General features: G+C 42.1%; 1 protein-coding gene across 4 annotated transcripts in view; it reads right to left on the bottom strand.

Annotated features, from left to right (window-relative positions):
* Positions 1-413: 413 nt before the first annotated feature.
* The window catches only part of LOC132086111 (ubiquitin-associated protein 1-like), an 86955-nt gene continuing 68981 nt past the window's right edge, over positions 414-18387 (bottom strand). For 2 of the 4 annotated variants that reach the window (XM_059491565.1, XM_059491564.1), the window contains exons 4-9: positions 18191-18250; positions 15344-16270; positions 7085-7120; positions 6455-6652; positions 4911-5012; positions 414-2476 (exon numbers count right to left, since the gene is read on the bottom strand). In XM_059491565.1, coding sequence (XP_059347548.1) covers positions 2336-2476; positions 4911-5012; positions 6455-6652; positions 7085-7120; positions 15344-16270; positions 18191-18250 — 1464 coding nt within the window. In that variant the 3' untranslated portion in view covers positions 414-2335. The remainder of the gene's footprint in view (positions 2477-4910; positions 5013-6454; positions 6653-7084; positions 7121-15343; positions 16271-18190; positions 18251-18387) is intronic. The other 2 variants (XM_059491567.1, XM_059491566.1) reach the window with 1 other exon arrangement.

Below are 18387 nucleotides of genomic sequence, written 5' to 3'. Positions count from 1 at the left end.
CTTTTTTGGCTGTTGTTCCAGTTTTTTCCCCTTTCCAAATATCACAGGTTATCACCATTCCAAATTGACTTAGCTTTGGACAGTAATGGGCACATCTTGGAACCAGCTGTCATTGGCTCTATGGGACATGAGGTAAGATTCTGGCATCTTCTCACAGAAGCCGTGCTCATAGCCCCTCTTCTACCAAAAGCTGGCCATGCAAACCTAATACAGATGTAAATAAAAAAATCTCACTGACAAAGGAAGAGCTGTGTCACCAGGGAAGACACAGAGGGGTACATCCATCTTTTTGGAAGGAGACCACCAGCTTTACAGGTATCAGTTTCCATCTTCACCTCTCTGCTCTCACCTCTACAACAGTCTCCATAAGCAGAGTGGTTACTGTAGTGGGGAGACCAGAAAAACAACACACATTAACACAACTGAAGAGATGATTTTATTCAGAAGTTTGGTCTAAATAATTGTTTATTTGCTGGCAACACTTCTTGCCCTTTCAAGATTGTCTAGTACCAGACAGATTTGTTTGGATATTAATTGTGAGAAAATTGAAACAAGCAACACAACTGAATGCTCTCAGCAGTGACAGTAAAGAAGTTCAAGTTTTGTTTTCCAGCTTTTCTGATTAATCAGGAACCCCATTTCTTCATTTCAAACTGTCACATTTCTCACCTGGGAAGGAAAGCTGGACAACTGCTTTACCTGCACCCACAGAGGCAGCAGCTACTGATCCACCAGTCGATGAATGTCCTTCTTAGATAAGTTTTAATTTCAGTCCCACTAATAGAAGCTGGTGAAGCTCAATACTATGGGATACGTGCAAGGCAATCTGTCCTGGTCCTATTAATCATTCATCTCCACACTTCCTAGATACTTACCAGGTACATATTTTCTTAGCATCATTTTGTTTTAAGAAAAGGTAATTAATGTAGTTGAGAACCACACTGACAACTCCAGGCGTTAACACTGGACCCAAATTACATGTTTTGGTCATATAAAGTTAACAACATAATAGAGACAAATGTCATCTCCTTCAGGGTCCTGATGAGCTAAAACCTCCTACTGAAAAACTTAAACTGAGGAAATGAGGCAAGTAATTTTTCCCCGCCTAAGTTCTCAATGCTCCCAGCTCCATGCCGTAACACTAGTTTGGATCCCTAGATGTGGTTGTTGTACCACTGCAGCTGTCTGCCTGGAGACCTCTAGTTGTTCTGCCCAACACACAGTGCGCATGTGTGCCTACAGGAGCAGGCAGGATCCATCAAATTGTTCATTTTTTGAAGCCAAAGAGCATGAGAGATGGGAACCACGACACTGGGAGTTATATTGAGGATTTTGTTTGTTTTTCTTCAACAGAATCAAAATATTTAGTGAATTACTTTAAAGATTCCTCAAGACTGTTGATATTTTAAGTATTTAGAACTTAAACTATCAAAACCAACCAAAAACCTGATTTCTAGTACTAGATGCTATTATGCAATTCTATAGCAGTGTGAGAAATGGAACTAATGCAGTGAGTATATCTCTTTTAAAGAAAGTGCTTGAAAGGAACCTCCTGCATCACACTGAGTATTATTTAAAACAAAAAGAGAACTGATTTCCTAGCAGAGCATTGCCTTAAATATCCTACAAACATGGAGGCTTAAGAATACTAAGCTCCAGCTATCTGCCTTCAGGTTCAAAAACCAACATAAGTTGCAGGTCCAGACAGAATTCACAACTTACCCGTTTCAAGGGAATTTACAGACCACTCAGCATTGAACGCTCATGTCTGGCAGAAGTGTTGGATGCATGGGTAAAAAAACCCAAGAGGAACAGGCTCTCTATGCATAGCAACAGTTTCTGAAACAGTATTTTACTAAGTTGCCGACTATTTTTCCCCCCCCAAAAATAAAACTCCATTGCACTAAAGGTCAAATGTAACCAGTTAATCTGGACTATGACACAATCAAGTAATTCAGTACAAGTAGACACCATGAAAGCAGCTTCAAAGAACCAAAGAATCCTAATTTCAGAACCAAAAATGTTCTGTTCAACTCCTGTGCAAAGGTGAGTGGGAGAAACCACCCCATCTCTACCTACGTACAATTCCAGTAGAGACTGGACAGTCTAAACTCTCTGTGGCCAAGCTGGAAAAAAGGAAACTTAGGAAAGGACACTTTAAAATTTTAATTTAAGAAAGAAAGTTGGCTTTCAGTGGAAAGAGAAATTCTGGAGTGATGCACATGGGTGGGCTTGCTCAGACATTCTCCCTTATATGCAAAAAGCCAAACTCCTTGCTGAGATTAGGTCACCCTGGTCTTGCTCTGCTGCACGATGAGAATCCCGGACTATGTTTTCAGCTGGCTCCTGCACGGGCCATCAAATCTTCCAAAGCCTTCTGTTGGTCATTGTTATGTAGTAATAAGACCTCATTAATGTCTTTTAGTTCAAAGCCCATTTCTTTAAATCGACTCATTAGTTGGAGAAGTTCTGTCATCTGAAAGACACAGACAGTCCATTATTTGCAAGAGAAAAGAGGATCAGTGCTCAGTGGAAGTTTAGCACACAGCCAGTCTTCAGTGACTGGGCACCCCATAGGGTGGATTTCTACACCCCAAGTACAGCCCATTCCAATGGTTGGAGAAAGTCTGCTCACACCACAGTTGGCCGAGCTCTGGGTGCAGTAGCCCAAGGAGCCTCACCTTCACTTCCCTGGGTTTGCAGGCCTGCATTTCCAAACACCTCTTCATCAAAGGGCACCAAAGTTCAGTCTGCGGGGGTGTCTCTCCCAGTAGGAAATTTATCAGCCTGGCTTAACAGACTCATATTAATGTCACCATGCTCCCCCACATCTACTAACTACTGTTGCATCTGAATTTTTTTAAAGTTACGTTGACTTTGAGAACAGCACAGTAGCCCTTGATATCAAAAGGCTCTTCAGATCTAGGACAAACTTGTGGAATTAGCACAAATCCTATTGGACACACTGTTTACAATACTACCAACACAAACCACATAGCCTCCCTGAATTAAAAAAAAAAAAATAAAGTAACAAGAAGTGAATGACTGATCAGACTTTTATGAATCCTCTGTGATTTACAGGACCTCTGTTCCACTTTGGGGGAAGGGATGCCAAATGATGATAAAATCAAACCAAAATCAAATTGGTTGAGATGGACGATCAGGAGATTAGCCATTTCCAGTTTTGGGGTTAAGCCAGTAGCAAATTCATTTACTGAACTACATCACTGCTCCCGTCTTCACACTGTTGTTCCTTTGTTTGCAAGCACATCACAAAGTCCAAGAAAGGCAAGAAGGCATATATATGACATCAGTAGCAGCTGACAACATCTACCTGGACTTGTGCAAAGCATTTGACACTGTCCCACATGACATCCTTGTCTCTAAACTGGAGAGACATGGATTTAAAGGGTGCACCACACGGTGCATAAGGAATTGGCTGGACGGTCGCACTCAAAGAGTTGCAGTCAAGGGCTCAATGTCCAAGTGGAGACCAGTGATGAGTGGTGTTCTTCAGGGGTTGGTATTGGGACCGGTGATGTTTAACATCTTTTTTGGTGGCATGGACAGGGATTGAGCGCACCCTCAGTAGATGAGACCAATCTGTGTGGTGCAGTTGACACACTAGAGGGAAGGGATGCCATCTAGAGTGACCTTGACAGGTGGGCATGTACAAACTTCATGAAGTTCAACAAGTCCAAGTGCAAGGTCTTGAACCTGGGTCAGGGTAAACACTGGGATCAATACAGGCTGGGGGATAAATATATTGAGAGCTGCTCTGCTGAGAAGGACTTGGGGGTGCTAGTATATGAGAGGCTGGACATAACCCAGCTGTGCGCACTTGCACCCCAGAAAGCCAAGTGTATCCTGGTTGCATCAAAAGCAGTGTGAGCAGCAGGTCAAGGGAGGTGATTCTCCCACTCTGCTCTGGTGAGACTCCATCCAGAGTACTGCATTCAGATCTAGGGTCCCAAGCACAAGAAAGATGTGGACCTGTTGGAACGAGTCCAGAGGAGGCCATGAAAATAATCAGAGCGGTGGAGCATCTCTCCAATGAAGACAGGCTGAGAGAGTTGGGATTGCTCAGCATTGAAAAGACAAGGCTCTAGGAAGACTTTGTAGCGGCCTTCAAATACCTAAAGGGGCTACAAGAGAGCTGGAAAATTATTATTTACAAGGGCATGGAGTGATAGGACAAGGGGGGATGGCTTTCAGCTGAAAGAGGGTAGATTTGTGTTAGATATTAGGAAGAAATGTTTTACTGTGAAGGTGGTCAGACACTGGAACAGGTTGCCAAGAAAAGTTAGGGCTTTGAGCACCTTTCAGATGTCCCTGCCTATGGGGGAAGGGGGAGTGGTTTGAACTAGATGATCTTTATGGTCCCTTCCAACTCAAACCATTCTATGTCTGGGGGGTTGGGTTGCACATCTAAAGATTTCATAAAATAACTGGGCACATAACAGACAGCCAAACTTTAAAAGATCCTGCTGTCTTCTGAGCTGGCTACTTGCTCCTGTCTCTGTACTTTTGGTGTTTGTAAAACAGCCAAACAACTAAAAAATTTCACAGCCAGGGGAGGCTGGCAGGTTTTAAAAGATAATTTGCTGCTTCTGAAATTGACGGTTTCTGTACCAAGCACCTCGTTCACAAGAGAACTATGGGTTCAAAACATTGCAACCAGAATAAGCAGGGTCTTGAAAAAATCCTGTCTCCATAAAAATGCACACAAGTGAGAATGATAAAGGAACATGGTATAATTCTAATGCTTTAACACATAGTCACTTTATCACATCCGGAATGCCCTTCAGCAGTCAGTTTTGGAAGCAAGGTGGCATTACCACAAAAGCCAGAATTACATCAGCCAGAGGAACTGCACATTGTCTCTATTCCTGTACACATTGTGTCCTCACCTTCTCCTCTGAACACTGGTACATTTCCAAAGCTGCTTCAACAAGAAGTGGATCAAAGCCCTTCTCACAAAGCTGTCCATGTACAAACAGGTAATCCAAAACCTGTGGGAATGAAGAGAAGAAACTAAGCTTGCAGAGCAGCATCTGCAACACATGGCTGAATACCGTCTTTGTACATGCAGAGGTGCTCAGCATGACTTTACCCCAGGCTTTACCAGGAACTCAGATAAAATTCTTCCTAGTAGATCTGAGATAGTCTTTATGCAAGAACTTGTTCAGAGAAAGCAGATGAGCTCTTTTGTCCTCCTGTATTCTCCCACCAGCTCTGAACATCATCTGCTCCAGTCAAAACAGTCTCACAAGCCAATTTTTAGAAGTTTAACTGTGCTTTTTATACTACAAGTTTTTAAGATGAAACTGTAGATTCAACAGTCAAGATGTCTCAGCTTTTAGCTTTCTCTCAGTCAGTCACAAGAGCTAATGCAATCTGAAAGCATTCAGTCTTTAAAGATCAACTCAGCATACTAGTGAGTGAGCTGCAAATCCCAGCTCACATGCACAGAAACCACTGCCAAATTTCTTATCTGTCCCCAATTTTGAGAGGTGGGGGAAATGTCTGATAGGTAATGCTAGGTCCACAAAATAAGACAGCTTGCAAATACAGCAGGATTTAAAACCACCATCCTAAGGGACATTTTTTAAATTTGATACTACAGTTCACTCCAGCACACAGCTTAAATCACTTTTGATATGTAGGTGGTGGGCAAGCAGATCAGCTCCGCAAGGAGTCACTGGGACGCTCCTCCTCCCCAGGCAACAGGCACAGTCCTGCCAGGAAATGCTCTGAACACAGTTTACCAAGGGTTTCCCACACAGAAAGTTTGGCCACACTCTTCCTGCTTTAAAATGTTTGAAGCAGATCCAAGACACAGAGCCACACTTCACCCTGTCGCATTTAATGTTCAATGACCTGGTTTTAGCAAGTGTTTGAGGCAACACAATGAGGCAGGAAGCAACACAGCACACTTAAAGAAAGTTGGTCAGTCGTGCCTTGCAAGAGGCTTTCAGGGATGTAAGCCTGCAGGGGCAAAATCCCTCTCTACAAGTATAGACATGAGCATTGCAACCCATGCTCAGAACAAGGGAAGTTGGCTGTTTTTTTGTCACATGGCACAAAGCATGGCATAGAGCCATGCTAAGCTTCCTTTGGATGGTTTTGTGGCTTCTGGGAAGGCCCAGTACCTCTCCCAGCTTAACATGGAGCAAAGGGCCCATCCCAAGCTCAGTGCAGCTCTTACCCAGCACCCACAGGTGTGGTTGACTCAGTTTCTCATCAGAAACAAGTGTGGACACTCTTTTCTTTGGTTTTGGGAGCCTTTATTACTAGCTGACAACTTCTCTAGTGGTTAACACCATGGCAGTTACAGGCTGCAACCCCTTGTTAGAATAAATATATTCCCCCTATACATTTTGTAAACCTAGGTTTGTTTCTCAGCAGAATCAGCATCCAATCAAGGGTTTCTTCCCACTGCACAAGCTCTTACCTGGTCTATGTTCTGCCCCTTCTTCTTCATGGCTTTCAGGACGTCCTCAGGTGCATATCCCATGTTGACAACTGTCTCTATGCACTGCCTCTCACTAGCAGAGAGGGCCTGCTGTAGTTCAGGAGCAGGGTCACCTGACAGTTTTGTGCAGCTGATATTATTGGGCACTTTAGACACTGGGAAATTTTGGTGTGTTACCTAAAGGGGAAAATCCAGAGGCTGAGGTGATGGCCATCTGCATCCCTTCATCCTGTTTCTGGCTAGTGCAGAACCAGGATACCCCATATAATTAATCCAAGAGGCTTTCTAGACTGCCCTTGGGAAGTTACTCACTGTTTGGATGAAACCAACAGTGCACAGTCTGATTCCCACCATACTTTTTTAACCCTCAAAACAGCAACCAGCAACTCAGATTCTTGCCAATATATCCTTTCCCACCAGTGGATGAAAACCTTTCAGTGCCCAACCATATGCTATAGTCAACCCTGTACCTCAGCAGAAGCATGCAGATTGCTTCCTTTACCCCCAGTTTACTCATCACCTATGATTTTCTGTACTCAAAGGCACACTACTTCTGGAGATTTTCAGAAACATGATCCAATGCAAGCACACAGGTATTTGGGAACTTACCATAAGTATTTTTGTTTCCTTGTAGTCTGGGTGCACCTGTTGGACAACACACAAATAAGATGACTATGAACATTATGCACCAGTGAACAGAATTTGCTACAGCTGTGGAGGAAGGGTTTTATGGGAGAGATCTGGGAATAAGTCTACTATACTAGGGAGACTTGTGGTCTGATCAGGTTTCCACATGTGAGATGCAGACATTACACAGTTATGTGAAGTTATAGAATAGACATCATAAGGATAATTTCTTCTTTCAGCACTCTATAAAAACAGATTATATGTCAAGAAGGATGTGTCCCCTCTCATAATAATTGTAAGCTTTTTTATTCTGTCACTGTGACTTCTACGTGTTCACAAAGCTCAGTGTAACATGCTGGCTGAATGATAGTGATAATTTTAAAATCATTGCCTAGAGACTTTCCTTAATTTTTTTTGACCATGAGGAGTAAGAGAAACACGTACGTCTTTTCTACTCTCAAAGCACTTCATTTCATACACCTGTGATGGATGCACTCAACCCCCTTAACTAAACCTGCAGTAGTTTGATACAGGCTCCAAAGGAAGTAAAGGTCTGAGCTTCAGTTCTATGAAACACAGGAGCAGAGAGCATTGATGCATATGAGCTTGGAACATGATTTTGCAATTAATACATGAATTGTGTGTGACTTTTCCAAGATGCATTTATCAAGGACCAAAGAAAGTTGTGGGTTTAAGAAGTCTCATGCATGCTTTTCCCATCATATGCAATTTGACAACCAGCCAAACACTTTATCCCATATATATGACAATCTAAGTGAGCCACCTTTGATCTCTCCCTGTTAGGCAGTGTGGCTGCAGGGCAATTGTCTCTTCTTGAGATGGGATGCCTCTCAAGGTTGCTCCTGGAGGCAAAGACACTTTTTATCAACAACAGATCGTTTGATGAGTCCAATTTGAGTTCTCTCTAAATTGCAACTGGACTGCACACCAGTGACTTTCCCCTTGAGCTGGGATGTCTCTCAGTTTTTGATATTCTTTGCCTGAGGTGGAGATACCCTTTATTTCACAACAGATCCTTGGCAAGTGACTGTTAGCATGCTGAATTAATACTAATGAAATCCATGTAGCTAATTCCATTAGACATAAACCATTGTCCAAGCCTGATACTAAAATTGGACCTAGCTGCACCTAAGCTCTGTCAGGAGTTGAGAAACCAAGGGGGTCCACTATGAACCTTGTGATTCAACAGGAGGGTCTCTCTTACCCTTTTGCATCTTTGGTCTCTGTGTAAATGATTCTAAATCAATTTTAATTTGATTTTCTTTTGTATATTTCATCCATGTAGTAAGTAATAGAGCGAACCTTGCCATCAAACTTTGTTAAATCGCACTTTTATAAATTCATATTAAAACCACTTTTGCTAATACTTTTGATGGTGATTCTTTAAGTGACCTAAATCACTTATCCACACCACCACCATATACGAGCAAAATGGTACACTGGCTAAAAAGAATATGCAATTTTTCTACCAGTGCCCAAAACTTGGTCCCATTCTCAGTACACCAACAAGGCTGGATAATGTTCCTTGCTGTACACCTCCTCCATTTCTGCAGAACCAGGCTGCCAGAGGGCAGAATCAACCCTCCACTTTATATTACTTTACTCAAGATAACAGCAGTGCAAAATCAGAACTCTGCCCTTTTCAATTAATCCATTTCAAAGTCTTCCTGCATTTTAAATCAAATTTTAAAAGACTGCAAGAAATTACTTTGGACCAAGGGCCTATGTTTATTGCCTTTCCTTAATATCTTTTAAAGCCAACATAGGTTGCTTGAAAGTTTGTCTACATCTTTCAGAAAGGCCTTCTTTGGGCCCAAACTGAAAAAAGCAAACAAACAAACAAAAACCCCAAACAAACCAAAAAACCACAACAAAAAAACCTCTATTCACAGAAAAACAATTTTGAGACTATATGTTAGGATTTTGGCAAATTCTATCTATTGGGGGAGGGAAGGAGAGAATAAAAAGGGGGGAGGGGGAAGCCTTGTTCTGCATTTCTACCCATTTTCATCTCCAGGGTAATAATTTATCTTCTAGGACACAAAGCCTGAGAAATCATGTTTGGTCTGATGGACTGGTTTGTGCAAGAAACTGTCCTCATGGTGGTAGAGGGGTTCAAAGCTCTTCACACACACCCTTCCTCCAGATACTTTTGCCAAAGCAAAAAGCACTAGAATATGGGATACACTGAAGTGGGGTTCTAGAGTAGCCCTGAAATCAGCTGGTTATCAAACTGAAGGATGATGCTTTGTTATAAATGCTGCAGCCAGGAAAACCAAGACTGCTTCTTAGACTAGACATTCAAGACTCCAGGACCAACTCCTCTTTCTCAATGTATTTGAGCTTAACAACCTGTGTTTGAGGTCAGTGATTTCCAGTGGAGGAGGGAAACAGCTAAAGGAATTTTGGGGGAAAAAGCTAGGACTGGTCATTCATCAGTCATGCCCCCTTACATCTCAAATTTGCATTTCAGTGCCTTTCAAGAAGCAAACATACATTGCTTTCAGTATGAACTTGTACACTGTGCCTACTTTTAGGGACTTTATAGGCCAAGAGCCCTGTCTGCAGCTGGTGTGACTGCAAACATCATGCTACTGCAGCAATATATATTCTGAATGGTCTACCAGGAACGCCCCATTCTCCAGCAACCTGATTTCTTTAAATGCATCATACTAATCAGATCTCTGATCAGCTTTGTTTAATTCCAATCTGCTGACTTCACTAATCATTTCTCCCCTCTGCCAATGCTGCAAAAAGCAAACTAGTGAGCTTCAAAAAAAAAAAAAAACCCAAACAAAACCAAACAACCATGACAAAAAAAACCCCACCATAAACACGCTGAGGAGAAAGGACCACTCAGAACAGAATCAATGCAGTCTCAGAGAAATCACAAGTTTATTTCTATCCAAAGAACTCTAGATCAAATTCACTGGTAAAGTATAAACTCCAGTGGAAACTCCAAATCCAAAGTTACAATTTCTAGTCTTGTGAGAAAAAAAAATAATTATATTTCAAAGCCACTGGGAAATACACTGGGACATGTAATTGTTCTGAGGCTTTCTAAAAAGGACAGGCTTATTCTTGTGTAATCTTGAAGGGAAACATGCCCCTTCTACTACCAGTAACAGAGATGACTGTGACTTCCTTCTATCATTTTCACATTCTGAGGAATTTTGTTACATTTACTTCAATTACAATTTCAAAATTTTGTTACATTTAAAAATCATGTCCAAGGAAGAACTGGACATGGCACTCAGTGCTCTGGTCTAGTTGACAAGGTGGTGATTGGTCAAAGGTTGGACTCAATGATAGTAAAGGTCTTTTCCAACCTAAATGATTCTGTGATTCAATTTCCTGCAACTCAGCTGTCCTTTTCCAGCCATTGGGACCATATTGTGGAAATATGAAACAAGTACATTCTGAAGTCTAGTTCTGTTGGCATACCTATTTCTTGGTTTGCTACTTCCAAAATAGAAACAGTTTCAAATTAAGATCTTGATTACTTCTCCTAATAAAACTATTTTTTGTTTATCAGTTTGTATCTTTCCTTACAGCATTCTTGAGAATATACCTTTGCTCCTAGTCTTTAATAAGTTGTAATCCAGCACAGAGATTTGAATAGTCAAGAGTGAAAATGTGGCCATCTAGTTGTAAGTGATCTTTGATATTAACCACTAGAGATGTGTCATACTTCAAGTTTTCACCTCTGAGCTACATACGAGGATAGTCACCTCTCAAACCTGTGATCTGTAACAGTGGGCAGTTGCTCAGCATGCTGCTGTTTCTTCCAAAGTTTACTGTATTAAATTTGTTCTAGTAATCAATAAACAGTTGTTCTCTTGTGCTGAAAAATACACTAGTTGTCAGAATACTGTAATTCACAATCAATAATGCATTCACCTAAGTCTGAAAAGAGATGAGAGAGCAGGAGAGTAGCAGTGTCACTTGTTTCAGAGCACATGGTGTCACAAAACCCTGTAGTATGTCAATAAGGCCACAGAACCACTGAAACATCATTTATATTGGAGAGAAATAGTCAGATTATTTTAGAGCCAGCTAGAGGATTTCACCATACAGCTTTCACTAGGCTTCGTGAGTACTGGTGTTCAGATCTTAGGTTCTTTGGGGAAAAAAAATAACAAGCTTACTGATGTGCTGGTTTTGGCTGGGGTTGTTAGCTTTCTTCACAGTACCTAATATAAGGTTGTGTGCTGGAAAGACTGTTGATAACATAGAGGGGGTTTTTATTATTACTGTTGAGTAGGGTTTGCACAGTGTCAAGGCCTTTTCTGCTTCTTGTACCACCCTGCCAGTGTAAAGGATGGGGATGCACAAGAAGTTGTGAGGAGACACAGCTAGGACATCTAACCACAACCGACAAAAGGGATATTCCATACCCTATGACATCATACTCAGTATATAAAGACAGGGGAAGAAGGAGAAAAGGGGGAGACATTTGGAGTGATGGCATTTATATTCCCAAGTAACTGTTATGTGTCATTTCACAGCTGTAAAATAGCTGAACACATGGGAAGTAGTGAATTAATTCCTTGTGTTGCTTGGCTTGTGCACACAGCTTTTGCTTTCCCTAGTAAACTGTCTATCTCAACTCACAAGTTTTCTATCTTTTACCCTTCCAGTTCTCTCCACAATCCCACTGGCAGGGGAATGAGCAAATGGCTGTGTGGGGCTTGGTTACTGGTTGGAGTTAAACCACAACAGTCCTTTTTGGCACTCAACATGGGGATCAAAGGGTTCAAGATAACAGATTTTATTGGAATGTGCTAGGACAAATTTATAGCTGTTAGTGCTGTTTATTAATTGGCAGGGTCCTGCGCTTGCCATGGGCTTGCTTGCCTGACTGTTTTAGAGTCTAGTGCTCACTAGTGGCTGGTTTTTGCTTCCTCTGCTTTCTGTAGTGCTGTGCTACTCATCACCTCACTGTATTGTGCCTGGGAGTGTTTAGATAACAGCAATGGTGATATGCCTGGGCTGGCAGATTGCCAGGGCACTGCTGCTGTAATGGACAGGCTGGAACTCCAGTGTGAACTCAAGTTGAAGGGACTGTGACCTATGGATGAGTCCACACAGGAGCAGAGATCCACCTGCAGCCTGTGGAGGAGCCTCACAGAGGAGCATGTGGATACCCAAAGGAGACTGTGATCCCATGAGAAGCCAGCACTGAAGCAGGCTCCTGGCAGGACCTGTGGAGAGAATAGCCCATACTGGAGCAGGTTTGCTGGCAGGATTTGTGAGCCCATGAGGGACCCACACTGGAGCAGTTTGTGAAGAACTGCAGCCCATGGGAAGGACCCATATTGGAGAAGTTTGTGGAGGACTGTCTCCCATGGGAGGGACCCCATGCTGGAGCAGGGGAAACAAGGATTCCTTGCAGTCTGTGGTGCAGACCATGGTGAGGAAGCTGTCTCCCTGCAGCCATAGAGGACTATGATGGGGACTAATAATGGTGGACTCTAGCAGGAAACCCCTTGTTGCAGCCAGGCTGGAAACAAGGGGAGTTCATTGCAGTGTTGAACGCTATAACCTGGCCCAAAAGGACCAGGGGTGGAGATTGTAATGGATATACCTTTAAATTGTTGCCAGACATTATTTGAATTGTATGTTACAGGAATTACTATAACAGTGTCATGGTTTAAGCCCAGCTGGAGATTAAACACCATGCAGCCACTCGCTCAACCCCCCCTCTCCTATTCCGCCCCCGTGGAATGGGGAAAAGAATCAAAGTAAAATTTGCAACTTGAGAAAAGAGCAGTTTAATTATTGAAAATAAAGTAAAATACAGCGATAATGGCAAATGATGATAATGATAATAAAAAGGGAAAAAACAAGTGATGCAAAATGCAATTACTCAACACCTGCTGACCAATGCCAGATACCCCCTTCCTCCTTCCTTCCCGAACCCAGATTGGCTGCCCTTCTGGGTAACTCCCAACAGTTTATATACTGAGCATGACGTTCTAAGGTTTGGAATATCCCTTTGGTCAGTTTGAGTTACCTGTCCCAGCTATGCCCCCTCCCAGTTTCTTTTGCGAATCTCCTTATTGGCAGAGCATGAGACAAGGAAAAAAGAAGTCCTTGACTAAGGATAAACATGACTTAGCAAAAAACTGAAACACTGCTGTGTTATCAACACCATTCTCATTCTGAATCCAAAACACAGCACTGTAACAGCTACTGAGAAGAAATTTACTCCAGCTGAAACCAGGACAAACAGAAACCAAATGAACCAATGGAGGAGAGAAGCCTTAAAAGCAGCAGTGTCCTGATGTGCAGAATAAGGGAATGATATCTGTGTATTATATCAAAGAATGGGAAGGAGTGGGGTGGTTAATGAGCTTGTATTGGATAGTGTAGGACCTGCACATTATGTAAACACCGTGGAATTGTCTTAGGATAGAAATGGAAGATATGGCTGGGAGTGTGTATTCTATTGCCTTCTGTTAGATGTGGGGCAGTTATCTTCTGTTAATTGGGCCGCCTGTTAAAACCAGGTGGGGCAGTTTTCTTTATCTCTTCCACAACCAATCCTCTCTCTGGGGAAATATCCTCTGTTAATGGGCCATTGAGTCTCACTGCATGACTGATAAAATTACATCATCCCATTGTATGATGCTCTGTTCAGGGGGAAGAGCCAAGCATTCCTACCTGGATATAATCTGAGATTTGGAACACCACAGGAAGCCATTTCCTACTGGATTCCCAGAGGAAGACCAGGCCCATCTACACCACCACTGGATCTCCAGAGGAAAACTACACCCTTCTCCAAGATCACTGCTTCAACAGAACCACATCTGTCACTCCAAGAGGACTGCAGCCACCACTTAATTGGACTGCTACCAACACCCTGACCAACAGGGTGTCAGGTCATATTCTGACTCTGTCAGTATTGTTTCGTATTACTGCATTTTTATTTTATTTTATTTTATTTTATTTTAATTTTCTTTCCTAATGAAGAAGTGTTATTCCTACGCCCATATCTTTGCCTGAGAGCTTCTTAATTTCAAAATTATAATAATTCGGATGGAGGGGATTTACATTCTCTATTTTAAGGAAGTCTCCTGCCTTCCTTAACAGACACCTGTGTTTTCACACCAAAACAGGAATAAGGGGTGGAATGTACTGGTTTTGACTGAGGTAGAGTTAATTTTCTTCACAGGAGCTAGTATGGACTAGTATGTTTTGGATTTGTGCAGAAAACAATGTTGATAGCATAGAAATATTTTTGTTATTGCTGAATAGCATTTGTACAGCATCAAGGCCTTTTTTGCTTGTCTGCTTCTGATTGTCTCTCCATTCCTGCTGGCAAGGGAATGATGCGAGTGGCTGCCTGGAGCTTTGTTGCTAGCTGGGGTCTAACCTCAAAACTTACTCAAATTTCTGCTCTTATTCCTAGACAATAACTGGTGTGAAGTTGTGTCCCCAAAATAATTTTGGAACTTGCTACCAGTTTGAAGAAATGAAACATAAAATTCCTGTCTCAGAGCTGTACAGCAACCAACTGTAACGTAAGTGATCCAAGATTTTCCTCCAGACTGCTTTTAGTATTCAGAAAGCAATCCTTGCCCCCTCCTTTACAAGGAAGACGGTAAATTAAAAAAATTATCTCACAAAGAAAATAAATAAATTAAACGTTAAAAAAAAGACAATTCTTTCACTCCAGGTTAACTGCAAGCACTTTTTCTCTCAAGTGACAAAGCACATGAGTTTTTCAATTTGTGATTGCATCTATTCCTTGAAAAGCTGGCATGTCCATTATTTCCAGCTAATATATAAGCAAACTGAAGAACAAATCTAGAAGAGATTTAATTCAAAACCTAAGAGCAGTTCAGAATCTTATATATCTCAGTTGGATAAGACAAAACACAAGATTGTACAAAGATCTCATATGCTTATCTCAGTGGTGTGCAACTATGAACAAGTACCAAAAAGATGAAAGCAAAATCACCAAAACTGGTCTAAAAATATCAGATTTAGGGGAACGTGTGAAGTAATAATCTGAGGTTCAGAACTGCCAGCATGAAGAGCTGTTTAATTGATCAATTTGCAACATAAATGAAGAAGAACTACTGCACATGATCTACACATCTCTCCCATTAAATGAACGTAAAACCACAGGACATTTTAGAAGCAACATCTGTCTCTGCACCTTCAAAACTCCACATCTCCCCAGCAACCCCAACTCTAATCCACTGTGTTTACCATAATCGCTGTGCTTTGAGATGATTCTTCTGTACAAACTGTTGATGCAGCCAGGGAAGGCAGTCTGGATGAAGAGGATAATGTTGATGTCTCCATGCCACTGTCCTCATTTAGAGCAGAAAGACCCACCATATGGTGTCCATTCAGTTCACTGGTTTTACTCTGAGCACAGGTCTGCAAAGAGCTGAGAAAAGTGTCGTTGTGGAGACAGGTAGTGCTGTGGAAAGTGCTCATAAGCTTTGATGATTTTTGATCACTCTCATCAGAGTCAAGTTTAGGAAAGGACAGGGATTTGATGTTGCTCACTGAAGTGATAGGGGACAGTGACACCTTGGAAGACAAAGACATCTTTTCACAGTTTCCCAACTGTGGTAAAGTGATAAAGCCATTTGGTTTGTGAAGGGGTTTGAAGTCCAATGTAGCCCTTTCTATGGATGTCAGAACTTTCTCATCTTGCAACACAGACTCAGACTCTACTTTGGGAAATGTATTATCAAATACCTGGGCAATAATAGGCCTAGTAGTACCAACATGAATTTCCAGGATATTTTTTAATTCTTCCTTATCATTGATAGTTTTTAATTCCAGTTTATCAAAAGGGTCTTCTTCACATTCAAAATCAGCTGGGTTGAAGTCTGCTTTTGGATGAGGTGGACTGAGAACCTTTTGTTTCACAGCACTGCTGTTTGCTGGTGTGGGAGTAAGAATATTATTGTGCTGCAGGCTAGCAAGGATGGGGTTAATAGGAATAGGTGTGACTTCAGGGCAAGGTCCCTCTGAGAACCCCATTTTGGTGATGTCCTCTGAAGCTGCTTTTGATTTTGCTAGTGCTTCTTCTGCCTTGTGTGCAGCTTCTCTCTGGGCAGCTTCAATTCTTTTGATATCTTCAGCCCATTCAATTGTTTTCTTTTCCAGTGAGAAGTCATACTGGCCAGGGGTGGAAGGGAAAGGAGAAAAAAGATAAATTATATCATGATCATAGCCACTACTTCTAACAGCAACATAAGTAAGAGAATAAGAGCTACATGAATTACCATGGACAAACAAATTTTTCCCAGCACCTCTTGTTTCCCAGAATATCTTGTCTGTAGGTTTAGAGACTGACAAAACCAAAAGACCTCAGAAATAGTTCATTTTGTCTCTAGCACTAAAATCTGTCTATAGTCTAGATTAAAGTATCATATTTTGCCTCCTTCTTACACTTAGTTTTACTGTAGAGCTACTGATCATCTGTTGGAAGTTAAAAGTTTGGGGGGTTTTTTCCTTTCTCTCAGGGAATTTTCTCTCATCTGTTGCCTAAGAGAAAATAATGACTGGTACTTAAGAGAGACAAAATAAGTGGCCATAGTGGGGGGAAGGGGTGCAGCTAGCTTCAGCCTCTTAGATGAGGGGCTTTCTTTGGGAAGGGGAGAGATACCAGGAGGTTTTGGCTGAGGGGTGAGGGGCTAGGCTCAGCTCTTCTCTCTCTCCTGCTCTTAGGATTAGAGGGAAATGGTCAAGTTGCTCCTACCGCAGGAAGAATTTGCTGCCACCATGTCCTGGAGTGACGTTATGATGCTTGTATCCCCAATCGTATGTTCTGTTTATGCTGGATATTATATTCTGTGCCTTCAAGACTGGCTCTGAGAGTGAAGGCAGGGAGAAGAAGAAGCACAGTTTTGTTATCAGTCTGTTCTCACTCCTTCACTGTGGTGTCTGGGCATGGATGGGGCAGAACACGGCACTCTGTTGGTGTTTAGTTAGTTTAACTAGCTGAGGCACAGAAGTTCCCTGGACTGTTTTTCTTTCCCTTTTTTTGGAACTGTTCAAACCTGCTCCGGACTGAGACCCGGGGAAACACTGAGAGCTTGCACTTTGTAGCCTACCAGGGCCTACTCTGGTCAGCAGCCTTTCCCAGTGCCGGAGTGACTGATAAGAGAGTGACCACACACCGGAGAGATTTTCTGAATTTGTCATCTCTTCAGAGCAGCAAATGAGTTTTGTCATCTGCTATTGTTCATTTTGTTGTGCTAGAGAGTGCTTTGCCTGTTAAATAAACAGGTTTTTTTCAACTTCTCTCTGAGGAAATCCTTCCCGAACCAGTTGGGGGGAGGGGTCATGTGGGTTTGCTTTCTTGGATGGGCCTCTTTTGGAGGTTTTCTCCCACATTTGCCTCAAACTAGGAAAAATTTTTGGCGCCTAACACGTGGCTCGAGAGAGTGGAAAAAAACCTTTTCTAATTGTATTTTGGTTGCAATTATTCTCTGTTGGTATAGAGCAGTTAGTAGCCATGTTGTTTGAATTCATAATGTCTCTTGGGGTGAAGGCTTGCACGTGTTCCTGGTCCCTAGGTTTTTTTGAGTTCTTAATGTGTCTATGGTCCCTAGGTTTATTTTCTTATCCAGAAATAGCTCCGGTATTGTCCCCAATACATAGTTTCTGCAGTAGAGGAGCACTGATTTGAATAGTTAATGGGCTGGGCTTGGAGGTAATGACTTGTAGGAAGTTTATAAAGGTGCTAGGGTCTGTTCCAGGTATGAATGGTTCATAGCTATGGTTATGCACCCATTTGGTTAGAGGAGGAGCAGGGGATGAGGCTTTTCAGCCTTTGCTTTCCTTCTTCTCCTCTGAATCTGTTACCTCCCTATTGGAGAATGTTCAGTTTCCCCTAACTGTTAAAGACTCCATCTTTCTGGTATTTAATCTGGTAAGCTTCTTCTATACAGTCTGCAGCTTCTCAACAATGAGGGCTGAGATTCTAGACAGGCTGATGAGACCCCTGACCCAGGAGTAGACCCAGGTGTGGAAAATCCTGGGTGGTGTGGGAAATGGGAGGATATGGGCAAAATCCTGAAGGAATTTTCTGACCTTATAGTCTGGGACTTTCCACATGAACAAATTCAGAACCCAGCTGAGGTGGGGAAATACCTGAAAGAGAAGTGCCATGATGACCCTAAGGAGAAAAAGATCATTGCAATAAGCTGGGCCCTGGCCTATGCTTATTGCACAATTCTAGATACTGTAGGGCAGCAGACAGAGGAAGGGGGGCAGGGAGATAAATCAGC

The sequence above is a fragment of the Ammospiza nelsoni genome, chromosome W (assembly GCF_027579445.1).
Source record: "Ammospiza nelsoni isolate bAmmNel1 chromosome W, bAmmNel1.pri, whole genome shotgun sequence".
Lineage (NCBI taxonomy): Eukaryota > Metazoa > Chordata > Aves > Passeriformes > Passerellidae > Ammospiza > Ammospiza nelsoni.
Note: the sequence above shows the minus strand (reverse complement) of the source record. Positions and strands in the feature narration are given on the sequence as shown.